This window comes from Pipistrellus kuhlii, unplaced genomic scaffold (genome assembly GCF_014108245.1).
Source record: "Pipistrellus kuhlii isolate mPipKuh1 unplaced genomic scaffold, mPipKuh1.p scaffold_m20_p_73, whole genome shotgun sequence".
In the NCBI taxonomy this organism is placed as follows: Eukaryota; Metazoa; Chordata; class Mammalia; order Chiroptera; family Vespertilionidae; genus Pipistrellus; species Pipistrellus kuhlii.
In genome coordinates, this window is record NW_023425577.1 from 337,496 (window position 1) to 351,870 (window position 14,375).

A 14,375-nucleotide genomic window follows, 5' to 3' on the forward strand; every position below is an offset into this window, starting at 1 on the left:
CCTTTCCCTTTGGCCACGTCTGCAGCGGGGATTGGTGCTGACGTTGCTGCCACCACAGGGACGGTCCCCAGCTTCTTTGGGCCTGACAGCTGGGAGCTCGAATTCAGGCCACCACCCACTTCTGTGACCCCTTTCTGAGAGAGAGACATGGGGGTGCTAGCGCAGGCGGTATTGGCAGGGAGACAGACAGGCCGAGACGGCCAGAAAGGCAGATAGAGATAAAAACATGCATGCTGCCGAAACCGGTTTAGCTCAGTGGATAGAGCGTCGGCCTGCGGATGGAAAGGTCCCAGGTTCAATTCCGTTTAAGGGCATGTAACTTGGTTGCGGGCACATCCCCAATAGGGGGTGTGCAGGAGGCAGCTGATCGATTCTCTCTCTCATAGATGTTTCTAACCCTCTATCCCTCTCTCTTCCTCTCTGTAAAAAATCAATAAAATATATTTAAAAAAAACAAAAAAAAAAAAACATGCATGCACCTCTGGGAATGTTAAAACAATTTGTAGTTGAGAGATGGGGGTGCCTCAGGGCCAAAAAGGGGTCCCATTTTATCCGCTTACAGCTGACTTCCGCTTCTCCCCTCTCCTATCAAACCTTCTGCTTCTTCCCCCTTTCCTCTCCTGCTCTGTCTGACCTCCTTATATTGGGGGTTCATCCCTACAAGATCCCCTCCAGCAAATGTAAGAGCATCTTGCTCCCTCAGTGGGCACCAGAACCCCCAAGGCTTTGCCTGTCAGGGCTTATTCCCATATGCCAGGAATTCACTTGAAATAATAACTAAGTTGATGGCCAGGTAGAGGTTAGGAGAAGCAGTGAAAGGTAGACCTCTGACCAAGATTTAAAAAGTAAAGAGCATGACCGGTGTGGCTCAGTGGTTGAGCATCGACCTATGAACCAAGAGGTCAGGTTTGATTCCCGGTCAGGGCACAGGCCCAGGTTGTGCTCAGTCCCATGTAGGGGATGTGCAGGAGGCAGCCGGTCAATGATTCTCTCCTATCATGGATGTTTCTCTCCCTCTCCCTTCCTCTCTGAAATCAATTTTTAAAATAAATAAAAAAAAATTTTTTTAAGTAAAGAGCTTTGAGGAATCAACAAGAGTAGTGGCAGTGGCTGGGCAGTGAGGAAGGCAAGTGGATGCCCTGGATCTGGCTGTGGCCCCTGAGTGAGGACTGAACCAAAATCATTTTACCTGCGGACGGTCCTCCTCCTGCATTTGCTGGCTTGTCTGACTCAAGTCTGTGGATTCTCTGCCTTCTGACATTGTTCAGAATTGACCCAGACAGCCACTGGAGACAGTCAAATCTTCAGCCTAGAGAGGCCCGGGAGCCTGGTCCAGGTCACTGTCTCCTTGTAACCCTCATTGTTTCCAGTCACATTGGCTGACCCTCCCAGGACATCACGCCCACCCCCTGGGGCCAGGTCTCCTTCCAAGAGCCCTGACCTAGTTCCAACCTTAGTAATTGCATTTGGTCCCCCTGGAGTCTCTCACAAATGAGGACTCTCTACTTCTAGCCTTAACCTCCTCTGATAGTCTATTTTTAATCTCCCATAGTCTCCCCACTAATCACCTTGCTCTGCCTGCCCTGGTTCAGGGAAAGAAGGTTGGAACTCTTTGCCCTGGACCTCTGTGTCTAAAGAGGCTCTTTAATTATCCCCAGGTGAGAAAACGGAGACACAGAGAAGCTAAGTCATTTTCTCAGGGTCACACAGCTAGTTCACGATAAAGTCGAGATTGGAATTTCGACTCCAACCAGTGTCTGACGGCAGATATCCCTGTCCTGGCCACCAGATGACCTGGGTCCTCAATGCCTACCCCTGCTTTGCCCTGTGACCTTGAATGAGCCATTAACATATCCATTAATTGAAGACATCTCCCATTAGAAGGCACTCTTATTTTATGTGCCAATAAATAAATAAATAAAACTCCTGTTTAAACTAGGACATGCCGATTTTAATATACATTCCAATTCCAGAAATGTCAGAATGTGAACCAAAAAAAAATCTATGTCTTGGAATCAATGAAGTATAGATGTTTCTCTGATTCCTCACCTCTACTTGGTGGAAGAAGTTCCTTCCAGACCCACCAATGCCATGGACCGTTCTCTCAGGTTTTGTGCATCCCTGGCTCTCATGTTTCCATGGTAACTGGGGAACAAGCTTCTTAGAAACTCTGGTGGTTCTTGGAATGCACCAGATGTTATGGACAGATTTCCCTCCCTGACATTTCGGGCCTGGAGGTACTGGGGGCCCCACAGTGCCCCTCAGAATCGGGGCTGCTTGCTCGCATCCTGGGAACGAAGGGAATGTTGTGACGGGAATGAGTGGGCAGGACCTTGGCGACAGTGGGTTCAGGCCGTCTCTTCAAAGAATATACAGCAAGCATCCTGGGCTTCAAACAGCATTAGCTGTGTGACCCAGATGGAAATTCTTGGAAGTGTGAGTCCTCTGTCTTCCCTTTCTGTATGCTTTCTGCCCCTCAGAAGTCCTCCTTACCTCTCTCTCCCATCCGTTAGGCGAGTCCCTGTGCCCTTCCTGCCCCACTAACAAGCCCCCCCAGAAACAGACTGCACGTCAGACATTCCTTTGACAGTGCAAAAAAAAATGCCCAGTGTTATCACTTCCAGAGGCATGTGCACTGGTATGCTCTCTCGTGCAAGGACAAAAGGCTTTTTCTTGCTCAAGACCGGACTTCCAGGGGGCATCAGAGAGGTTTTCTGAGTTGGCAGGAAAACTGTGCCTTCGATTGGTTCCCTGTGATGCTCCAACTAAATCTCTAACACAAGGGGCCGAACCGGTTTGGCTCAGTGGATAGAGCATCGTTCTGCGGACTGAGAGGTCCCAGGTTCGATTCCGGTCAAGGGCATGTACATTGGTTGCGAGCACATCCCCGGTGGGGGGTGTGCAGGAGGCGGGTGGTCGATGTATCTCTCTCATCGATGTTTCTAGCTCTTTATCTCTCTCCCTTCCTCTCTGTGAAAAATCAATAAAATATATATATTTTTAAAAATCTCTAACACAAGGGACTTACAAATAGGACACCATTATGATTTCTGTTTCTATTTTTCCTTTGGAGCTCAGGCATATAAGAGTGAATTCATCAGCCCTGGGTGGTGGTCTCAGTGGTCAGAGCATCTGGCTTGATTCCCAGTCAAGGGCACATCCCTGGGTTGCAGGTTCCAGCCCTGGCCCTGGCTGGGGCATGTGTGAGGGGCAATCGAGGGGTGTGTCTCTCACATCTCTTTCTCTCTCTCCCTTCCCCCTCCGTCCTTCCCTCCCTTACACTCTCTCTAAAAATCAGCAGAATAAACATCCTCACATAAGCATTAACAAAGGGGGGGGGGGAGAAGAGTGGATTAATCATAATTTTCAGATTATGATACACTGGCATCATAGGGCCGGCCATTGTTATTTCATTAGTTAGCCAGTTAGTTAGTTAGTTGTTAGTTCGTTGATTTGTTTGTTCGTTTTTTAAATGTAGTAAGCTCCCAGGAAGCCACCACTCAACACAAAACCTAAGGTTCTTGGCAATAATCTGCATCCAACCCTTCTCATCGAACCAAAGTAACAATGGAAAGAGGAAGACCCCTTGAAGTTTATCTCGCTCCTTTTAGGATTGGCCTGGCGTTGGTTGGCAGGAGAGGGAATAATTGTCACTCCTCCCCGTTAACAGAGGGGAAACTGAGTTTTGTGGAACTGAAGCCTCGAATAATCTTTAGCCAACGCCACTGAAGACCATCCTCCTCTCTCTCTCCCTTTCTGCCAGGCCAGGCAAGGGGCAGGATTGGGGTTGACAGGAAATAACAGGAAAGTCAGACTTTGTAACCCCCTCCACAGCACTAACCTTCTCTCTGTTCCCCCCTCGCCCTTGCAGACTATGCAGAATTCATTTTCTTAGGACTCTTTATGTCCGAAATGTTTATAAAAATGTACGGGCTTGGAACACGGCCTTATTTCCACTCCTCCTTCAACTGCTTTGACTGTGGGGTAAGTGCCCTGGTTTCGGTGGGATTTATTTCTGCAGCTCTTCCTCAGCATGATGCTGGTGGTTGGGGACACCGGGAAGGGAGAGCAGGGTCAGCCTGGGTAGCAGAGGCTCAGCTGAAGGCGATAGGAATGTGAGGACCATCTCAACCGTTGGATGTAGCACCCAGAACGGTCAGCCCCTGCCTGGGGGAGGGGCAGTATGGGGACCCTCTTGGGAAAGTGGGGGTGACCTGGCCATGCCAGGGCTAGGGATTCACTCTGGAGCAACTCATGCCCAGAGGACACATACAAGAATGTTCTGAGCGGCCTTGCTTACAGTAGTCTGACACCACATGACCCAGATAGCTCTCTGAGGTAGAATGGCTAAGGGGCGGGGTAGCCATGTCACGGAATTCTCTGCAGCAATGAGAGGCTGCTCACCAAAGCTACCTCCAGCGGCTTTACCACACGGCGCAAAAGAAGGCAGGCAGTGGCAAAAGCGGGCCCTGCCGCTTGTGCGTTCTGCTCATCACAGTTCAGGTGGACAGAACGAAGCTGTATTGGTTAGAGGTGATCCTCTAAAGCACATGTGTCAAACACAAGGCCCGTGGGCCAAATCCGTCCCGCCAGGCCTTGCAATGTGGCCCGCACCGCGCTGTCATCACTGCACTCTGCTGCGTTTCCATCACAATGACAGTTTATGACTGTTCAGTAAACCATTCGGCCCGCGATTTAAGCTGGATTTTAGATTTTGGCCCCTTCTCTGATTGAGTTCGACACCCCTACTCTAAAGCTTGAAAAAGTCAAGGCCTCAGACACGTTACAAAGAGCGAAAGACGCTGGTCACAAAAGGTCACGTAGGGCATCTTCCATCTACGTGAAATGTGCAGAAGGGAGGCAAGCCCACAGGCCGGAAGCAGATCCGTGGCCGCCAGCGGCGGGGGGCGGGGACGGAGAGCGGCTGCCCGCAGGGACGCGGTCTGCTTTGGGGGTGACAGATACGTTCTGGGACTAGACGGCGAGGATGCTCGTACGGCATTGCCAGTGAACGTGGCCGCTGAATTGTGCACTTACCATGGTCAGTTTTGTGTCCTGTGAATTTCACCTCGCCCTCTTTTAAATCTCGGGAATGATGGTTACAAAATTCAGGGCAGCGGTTCAGTCTGAGGGGTCCCCAGAGGCCTCCAGGGTGCTGACATGTCCCGTTTCTTACATGGGTGGTGGCTACACGGGCACTCGCTCTGTAATTATGTGTTTCTGGAATTCTGTGCTCTCATCAGCTCTTAAAAAATAAAAGTAGGGCCGAAACCGGTTTGGCTCAATGGATAGATCGTCAACCTTCAGACTGAAAGGTTCCGGGTTCGATTCAGATCAAGGGCATGCACCTTAGTTGGGGGCACACCCCCAGTGAGGGGTGTGCAGGAGGCAGCTGATCAATGTTTCTCTCTCATTGATGTTTCTAACTATCTCTCTCCCTTCCTCTCTGTAAAAAATCAATAAAATATTAAAAAATAAATAAAATAAAAACTGGGAAGGGATGAGAAGGGTCTGAGCGCCCTGCTTGGGTTTGAAGGTGGGAGTGGGGCTGTGTTTGCAAGGACCCCGGGCCCCAGAGCAGATCCTGTGTTCCAGGTTATCATCGGGAGCATCTTTGAGGTCATCTGGGCCGTCATAAAACCTGGTACATCCTTTGGAATCAGCGTGTTACGAGCCCTCAGGTTATTGCGTATTTTCAAAGTCACAAAGTAAGTCTTTGAGGTGGATGAGCACTGGGGCACCTCCCACATGCTGGGAAGGTGGGCTCAGCAGCCACCGCCAGGCCCAGCCTCACCCCCACCCCCACCCCCGGCCTCTGTTGGCAGGTACTGGGCGTCTCTCAGGAATCTGGTCGTCTCTCTTCTCAACTCCATGAAGTCCATCATCAGCCTGTTGTTCCTCCTCTTCCTGTTCATCGTCGTCTTTGCACTTTTAGGAATGCAGCTCTTCGGTGGCCAGTAAGTGCTCAGCAACTTCTCCGGCTCCTGCTTCTCTGGGTTCTGACCCAGGGACCCCTCCAGCCCCCACACGCCAAGCTCGGTGCCTCCCAAGTCACAGGCCCACCGTCACCACGCCGACTGCCCGTCTTGTGGCCCGGATGCCCTGTGCCCGCACCCGGGCAGGCAGGGCCCTGGGTACCACTCAGATGTCCCTCTGGGGTGGGCGGGCAGGGACGTGAAGATGTTGCCCTGGAAACAAGATGCTAAACTCCGCCCTCACAGCAGCCGGGGGCGGGGCCTTATGGGAAGTGTCTGCCTTTTCCCCACAGGTTTAATTTCGATGAAGGGACTCCTCCTACCAACTTCGACACCTTTCCAGCAGCAATAATGACTGTGTTTCAGGTACGGCCCTAACCCAGCCCCACACCGTGCAGGGCCACAAGAAGGCACCAGAATCCAGAGGCGGAGGGAGGAGGGACGTGGGGAGGAGCCTTCATTGGGATTTTCCAGAGGAGGAGTGGGGGAGGATGTGCAGGTTGAGGATGAGCTCGTGTGAATAATTCCAGCGGGCTCTGGGCGTAGATGCTGACCAGCACCTGGCCCTGGAGTGACTCGGGCGGAGAATGCCGGCCTTGGATGCAAGAGCCTGACGGAGGAGGTGGCTGGGGTGTGGGCCCTGGTTTGTATTTGAAAAGTACGTTTGTGTGCTAGTTGCTCACTGTCTCTAGGATGTAGCCAGCCTGGCTCCTTCCGGGGTCAGCAAGGCCCCAGGTGTCAAGGCATCAAAAACACAGAAAAGACACAGGGCTACACTTATCCTCTCCCAGAATTGCAAGACAACCCCACTCCCATTCCAGAGCGAAGATATTGGCCCTGAGTGGTCTCCCCAAACTGGCATCTGTACCCATGTGGGCACGTGATCTGAGGATTGGGGCGGGTCCCGCTGGGGCCTCCGGAGCCTTTCCAGTGGGTTCTGTCCCTTTGGAGTACAGACGGTTATGGAAAATGAAACTTCCCTCCCCATTCTGGGGGGATGGTTTCTAAGTAAGACCCCAAGATGGGGGTTGGAAAGAGGACTCCCACCCCCACCCCATGAAGCCGAGTTCTGACCCCTCACGTTAATGATTCGATGGTAGCCACCACCACGCACACAGGTCCTCAGCACAGGCCACTTGGAAGTGTCTGGGAACAGTTTGGGCTGTAACCCCAAATGGAGTGGGTGTGACTGGCACCTGGTGGGAGGACGCCAGGGCTGCTGCTCAGCACCCCACCCCGGGGATTGGCCCGGTCCTGAAGGTCAGAGGTGCCGAGACCGAGAGAGAAACCCTGTGTGACCAGGTTAGCGTTTCTGGAGTTGTTTGACATTTACTTGGTCCTCGTGGAAATACCATGGAGGAGGAGAGTGGCGTTGTTTTAACAGTTCTGTGGGCACCACATGCCTGTCCTCCCAGTCACTCCGTGAGCATCAGCCCAGTTTCTGTTGCCAGCAACCGCCTGCCTGGGCACATCTGCCGGAGGGCCAGTGAAGGTGTATTTCTCACACTTCTGGAGGCTGGAAGTCATGGTCAGAGTGTCCACAGGGGTGGCCTGGTGAGGACTCTCTCTTGGCCAGCAGGCAGGCCTTCTCGATGTGTCCTCACGTGTGGGGAGAGAGCGAGTGAGACAGAGAGAGAGAATGCCCAAGTTCTGTGGTGTCTCTTCTTACAAGGGCACTAATCTCATCCTGAGGGCCCCATCCTCATGGCCTCATCCAACCTTAGTTACCTTCCTTTACCAGATTAAATCTCATGAAGGCTTAGCGCTTCAGCGTATTAATTTAGGGGACACGGCTCCATCCCTATCACACCCCCTTATCACACCAGGGAAGACAGAGGTACAGAGGGCTGGGAGCCCTTCGCTGCAGGGACAGGCAGGTTTGGGGCCCACAGCTGCGTCTCGGAGGGGCCCGTGGCTGAGAGGGGGGGTTGGCTGTGTGTCTCTCCCTCCCTTTCAGATCCTGACGGGCGAGGACTGGAACGAGGTCATGTACGACGGCATCAAATCTCAGGGCGGCGTGCAGGGCGGCATGGTGTTCTCCATCTACTTCATCGTGCTGACACTCTTCGGGAACTGTATCCTCCTGGGGGCACGCGGGGGGCACGCCTGGGTGGGGGCACGAGGAGGGGACCGGGAGGCCCCGAGGCCCAGGGCCCGAGTGGCGTTGCTTTCCCTGACTCTGCTGCCTGCAGACACCCTCCTGAATGTGTTCTTGGCCATCGCGGTGGATAACTTGGCCAATGCCCAGGAGCTCACCAAGGTGCCGTTGGCGGGAGAATGTTTCTCTGGCAAAGTCGCCGCCGGTGCATGGCCCATCGGGACCGTGCTGGGCGTGTGGGGGCGGGGACGGGGTCAGAGCTTTGGCCCCGGATGCACGGTGCCAGGGAGGAGGCACTTCCTCCTCCCCACTCAAGCCGACTGCCCCTCGTTCAGTGGATTCTGCAGCGAGGGAGGCGGGAGGGGGTTGGGCACCGGGTGACAGGAAACAGATGGCAGACTCCACCGAGCACCCGTGGACAGGCAGCGGGCCGTGTCAGGGACCTCCGAGGGATGCTGCGGCCCCAGGTTCGAGGGCATTGTCACTCTAGACTTGGAAGGACGGGCCAGATGGAAAATAACCCACACAGGGTCTCAGGGCTTGATGTCCATCCCCGTGAGCGTGGGAGCTGGCCGGACCTCACCGCCGATTGGTAACAAGAGAGAATTCTGGCCCTGGATGATGTAGCTCAGTTGGTTGGGCGTTGTCCCAGGCCCCAGCAGGTTACCGGTTCGATTCCTGGTCAGGGCACCTGCCCAGGTTGCAGGTTGAATCCCCAGGAGGGGGCATGCAGGAGGCAGCCAGTCGGTGTTCCTCCCATCGATGTTTCTCTCTCTGACAGTCACGGTGTCAGGCATTGCTGTGACCGCCTTTGTGCAGAGGGAGAATCTGAGGCTCAGAAAGACAAAGTCCTGGCCCCAGCTGGCATGGAAATAGCACCTGCTATTCCTAGCATCACACTGTGTGTGTCAGGGGCTCTGCAATCAAGTGCTTCCTATAGGAGCCATTGGCAGTCACAGGGCAGGAGCCAGCCCTGGGCCTCAAGCGCTCATTGTATAGACCCAGTCAGGGAAGGCTGGGACTCGAACCGAGACCTGGCAAGCTCCAGAACCCACGATCTGGATTCACATACCCGCTCCTTTCCTTTGAGTCCAGCTGGGCAGGCAGTGATCAGAGTTCTAACCACAGAAAAGTGTAATTGCCCTTTGCTGCTGGGCACCAGCAAGCAGAGCAGGTGGGGAGCTGCCGTCATCCCCGTTTCACAGAGGAGGAAAACGAGACCCAGAAAGGCTGAGTGACCTTGCCACTTAGTTAGGAACTGGACAAGCAGAGAAGCGACCACCTCAAAGAGCAGAAGGTCAGAGGAGCATGCGGGAGGTTGGGAGTGAGAGCCACCCAGGTGAGGAGAGGCTGTGTTATTCACGGTCAGGGATAATGAGTGATCTGGGCCACACCTGGTGCCGGATGCACCCTTTGGGCGGCCTTGACTCCCAGGGAGTCAGGCCTACCCCACACTGGCCAGAGGAAGCAACACACCCCTAGGTTGCTCTCACACCCCTAGGAATGCCCACAGCAGGGCCCCTGGGGGTGGCTGTGCACTCCATGGGGTACGCTGGGCACCTTTCAGCCATTCGCGAGGGGCCAGCCAGGAGCAGAGGCTGTGAGGAGCTCAGTGCCCGCCCTGACTTGCCCCCGGTGGCCCCGGCGTGTTAAGAGAACGGGGAAAGAGCCTCCTTCCCGGCCCAGGAGGGCCAGGCCTGGGGCGCCCCGCAGCCTGGTGGCCCCCGTGCCTCGAGGCGTCCTGGACGTGTTCATGGGACGGAACCGAACAGAGCAGACGTTGCCAACCCTCCATCTGCCGGCCCCGGCGGGAGGGAGGGAGAGTCTCCCGGGCCCAGCTCCGGCTGGCGGGGGAACGGAAGCCTCCACCGCCCGAAACACACGGCCCCGGGCATGGCCACCGCGGAGCCGGCTGGCAGGGCTGCTCCGGGGACCGAGCCAGCCGTGAGCTCATCCGAGTCACTGCGGAGAGGGGGCGCCAGGAGGGGAGGGGAGGAGAGGGGAGGGGGGAGAGAAAGGCAAGGCCTCACCTGTGCGGTGTGGACATTCTCCTCCAGACCCACCGTCTTTATTTGTCCCATAAGCAGATCTTAGCATTTAACTAAGGTGACGCTTTTGGCAGGACAGTCCTGATTTTTAACAATTTGTCCCTCGTCCCACAGCGTTTTAAAAAGTCCCGATTTTTCCAAAAACGCCCCGGGACGAGGGACAAATTGTTAAAAATCAGGACATCTGATCACCTTACATTTAATCTATGGCAGGCACCCCACAGGCCCCTGGTATGTGATGAACCCTCCCAATCAGAAAAGTCATGTGACCCCCAGTTTGGGTTTGGGAGCAGGAATTGGTCCTTGACAGGGTTGAACTTTAGGAAGAGGTATTTCTGCCCTCCCGCTCATTTTTGTACAATGTATATTAACTAGAGGCCCGGTGCACGAAATTCGAGCATTCGGGGGGGGGAGGTGTCCCTCAACCTGGATTGTGAGAGGGTGCAGGCCAGGTGAGGGACCCCACTTCTTGCCCCAGAGATCCCATTTAATCAGCACAGAGACCCCGGAGGCGCCTTCTCGCATCCCCACGTTACAGCTTCTGCCGCTCACTCAGCAGCATTTATTGAGAACCTACCCTGAGCAAGGCCTGGCCCAGGAACCAGGGACACAGCTATAAACAAAAGACACAGAATCCCTGCCCTCGTGGCGCTGGTATTTGTGTGAGAGAGGCGGACAAGAAGTAAAATTGTCAGATAGTGCTAAGTGCCGAGGAAAAAGGTGAAGTAGAGAAAGACAGAGCTGAGATTTTCGATGAGGATTATAAGGCACAGAGAGGTTAAGTGACTTACCCAAGGTCACACAGCAGTAAGCAGCGGAAACTGGGATGTGAGTCCAAGTAGGTCTCGCATTTGTGCTCATAACCACATGCACTGGGTGCTTAAACATGAGCACGTTTCATACTCAACTGGGAGCTTGTTGAGAATGCAGGTTCTAGACCCAGCCCAGGCTCTGGGGGGCCTGAGAAGCTGTATTTGAGTGTTTCTGAGGTTGAGGGTCCGTGGTCCTGGCTCTGAGAAATGCTGTGCATGGTGCCAGGAGGCAGGAGGCTCTCTGAGAGCTGGGGGTCTGGCTGGGTCCCTCCTCTGTGCTGTCACCAACAGAGTGTCCTGACCTGGCGTTTCTGAGGTGGTAAGGTTGCTTCTTGCCCCAGAGATCCCGCCCGGGGATCACATGACTTTTCTTATTGGGGGGGTTCCTCTCTGGCCACTTCTTTCCTGTTGCTTTTTCTTCGTTGGCTTTCCTATTTTACAAGGGAAGCCCTGCATGAAGACTGAAGATGGATTTAAAGTCCCCAAAACATATTTTTCTTACGTAATTTTAAAACATCTTCCCCCAGCCCTGGCCGGTTTGGCTCAGTGGATCAAGCATGGGCCTGTGAACTGAAGGGCCCCGGGTTTGATTCTGGTCAAGGCTCCTCCCCACCCCAGGCCCTGGTCAGGGCGTGTACAAAAGGCAACCAATCAATGTGTTTCTCTCACATCAATACTTCTCTGTCTTTCCCTCTCTCTTTCATCCTCTAGAAATCAATGGAAAATATCCTCGGGTGAAGATTTTAAAAAAACACTTAAAAACAACCTTCCCCCATTCTCTTCCTTTTTGAACCTAACCAGCTGAGCACAGAAGCTCCTCCCCCGATTTCCCTCCAGAGGCTGTTGGCAGCGAATGGCCTGGGCCCTGGGAGGCCAGATTTGTCTGCACGTGGGGACTAGTCAGTGTTGTGACGTGTGTTTTTCCAGTCTTGTTTCAGAAAGCTTAAATGGCCTAAAAGTTAGAGTGAGAGGGAAATCTTTGCATTAATTACAGCTCCTTGAGACCGGATGCAGAGAAATCTCCGTTGTGAAAAGGGCAGGGCATCTTTTTTTCTTTTTCTTCCGGCTGTGTGCTAACATAGGGTAAATAATGACTGGGTATCTGGCAGGTACCTGTAGGGGACAGCGGTACACTGAACTGGCATCAGGCCTTGGCTCTGATTGGCGGAAAGCAAGGCCAAACCTGTTGGTGAATATTTCCAGAGTTGCCCGTGACTAGCAATAGGGTCGGAGAGGAGGCCCCAGGGCCCGTTCGTGTTTTGCAAACGGGGATCCCTGTGCCTTTCAGGATGAACAAGAAGAAGAAGAGGCGGCCAACCAGAAGCTCGCCCTCCAGAAAGCCAAGGAGGTGGCAGAAGTGAGTCCTCTGTCCGCAGCCAACTTGTCCATAGCTATGTAAGTGCCCACAGCTCTGGCCGGCATGCCTCTGCACCCTCCCAGTCAAGGGTTTTGGGGGCAGGAATTGGTCCTTAACAGGGTTGAGCTTTAGGAAGAGGTATTCCTGCCCTCCCATTCACTTTTGCACAATATATATTAACTAGAGGCCCGGTGCATGAAATTCTGGCATTGGGAGGGAGGGTCCCCACTGGTGCACAATCGGGACTGAAGAGGGACACGGGAGGTTGGCCAGCCGGGGAGGGATGGCAGGAGGGCTCCAGGATGTATCAAACCCATCTCGCTCAATCCTGATTGGCTGGACTCCAGCAGCACGCTAACCTACCAATCAAAGCATCTCTCCCTGGTGGTCAGTGCACATCATAGCGACTGGCCAACTGGTCAGCTGTCTGCCCCCTGGTGGTCAGTGCACCTCGCAGCAAGCACGGTGGAGCAGCCTTAGCATATCATTAGCATAGTGTGCTTTGATTGGTTGAACGGACAACAGGACACTCAGCACATTAGGCTTTTATTATATAGGATAAGCACCTACTCAATACGTGCCAGGAACTGTTCTAGCTGCCGGAGATAGAGCATTAACAAGGCATTACCTGTATAGCGAGTGCTAGGAGTGGAGAGAGTTGGGATTTTTAAATATGATTGTCAGGAAAGGCTTCACAGAAAAGTGACGAGGGCCAGAGGAGGGAGGCATCATGGGGGACCTGAGGGCAGAGCATCCAGGCAGTGGGGACAGCATATACAAAGGTCCTGGAGCAGGAGCAAGTCCCGTGTGACGGGAGGAGAGTGCACCAGGGAGAAGAGTGGGAGGCGATGAGGGCGAGGAGGTGAAGGGGGCAGATCATCAGGACGCTGTGAACTGTGGGGAAGACTTAAACTTTTAGGTGGGAGCTGTGGAAGGTTCTTGAGCAAAGGACAGGATCTGACTCAGGAGCTCACAGGCGCCATCTGGCTGCCATCAGGGGAACAGACGGGGTGAAGGCAGGAACCAGGAGACCAGGTTGGAGATGAGGGCACGGGTCCATGCAGGAGACACTGGTGGCTGGACCCGAGTGGTGGCTGAGGAGGCGGTGGGTACAGCTGAACTCTGGACATATCGTGACAGCAGAGAGAGTGGACAGTTTACTGGTGGATCACAGGTGGTAAGAATTAAGGTGTCTTGATGGAAGGGCCATTTGTTGACACCAGTATTCTTAATGGCACCTTTGTGGGGTGTCCTGGGATGCTGCACTCTGCGGGGCAATGCATCATGGGGCCACGGGAAGGAGGCTTCTTTCCCAGAGTAGAAGGAAGTGGAGTGGAATGGGGAGCCCGGGTGATGCATGCTCAGGCAGCCTAGGGAAGGCCAGGGTCTGCATAAAGCTCTCCTGCTGGCTGCTTTGCCCCCGTGCGTACATAGTGAGGTGACCAGACGTCCCACTTTTGGCGGGACAGTCCCGATTTTTAACAATTTGTCCCACGTCCCGCGGCATTTTTAAAAAGTCCCCATTTTTTTAAAACGCCGCGGGACAGATTATTAAAAATCGGGACATCTGGTCACCTCAGTAAATAGGCACTTCCCATGGACTCCTGAGTCCCCACTCTGGCCCTCCCAGGGTTCCTAGACCCCCTGCGACCCAGAACTGCAGGGTGGCAGGCAGGGCGGGACCTCCAGACCTGCCCCAGGCCAGGGCCCTTATGACTGGAACATCCAGACTACCTCCAGGGCGTCGTGTGCTATCATACAAGGAGGACTGTGGGGACAGCCACCTGGGCTGAGACCCTCATCACCCAGAATGCCCAGCGAGGTGGAGAATGCCCCTGTGCGATGCCCACCTGGGCCAAGATCCCCGTGAAGCCAAGATGTCCAGCCAGGTTAAATTCTCCACACAGCCAAAACCCGTTTGGCTCAGTGGATAGAGCGTCGGCCTGTGGACCGAAAGGTCCCAGGTTTCATTCCGGTCAAGGGCATGTACCTTGGTTGCAGGCACATCCCCAGTAGGGGGTGTGCAAGAGGCAGCTGATTGATGTTTCTCTATCATAGATGTTTCTAACTCTCTATCCCTCTCTC

The 14,375-nt window shown here is 54.0% G+C and overlaps 1 protein-coding gene across 17 annotated transcripts in view; it reads left to right on the forward strand.

The window, feature by feature from the left end:
• CACNA1A (calcium voltage-gated channel subunit alpha1 A) overlaps positions 1-14,375 on the forward strand; it is a 316,764-nt gene that overhangs the window by 220,734 nt on the left and 81,655 nt on the right. For all 17 annotated transcript variants that reach the window (XM_045576057.1, XM_045576056.1, XM_045576055.1 and 14 more), the window contains 7 exons: positions 3,872-3,984; positions 5,596-5,708; positions 5,826-5,957; positions 6,269-6,341; positions 7,933-8,050; positions 8,168-8,235; positions 12,222-12,328. In XM_045576057.1, the coding sequence (XP_045432013.1) occupies positions 3,872-3,984; positions 5,596-5,708; positions 5,826-5,957; positions 6,269-6,341; positions 7,933-8,050; positions 8,168-8,235; positions 12,222-12,328 (724 nt within the window). The remainder of the gene's footprint in view (positions 1-3,871; positions 3,985-5,595; positions 5,709-5,825; positions 5,958-6,268; positions 6,342-7,932; positions 8,051-8,167; positions 8,236-12,221; positions 12,329-14,375) is intronic.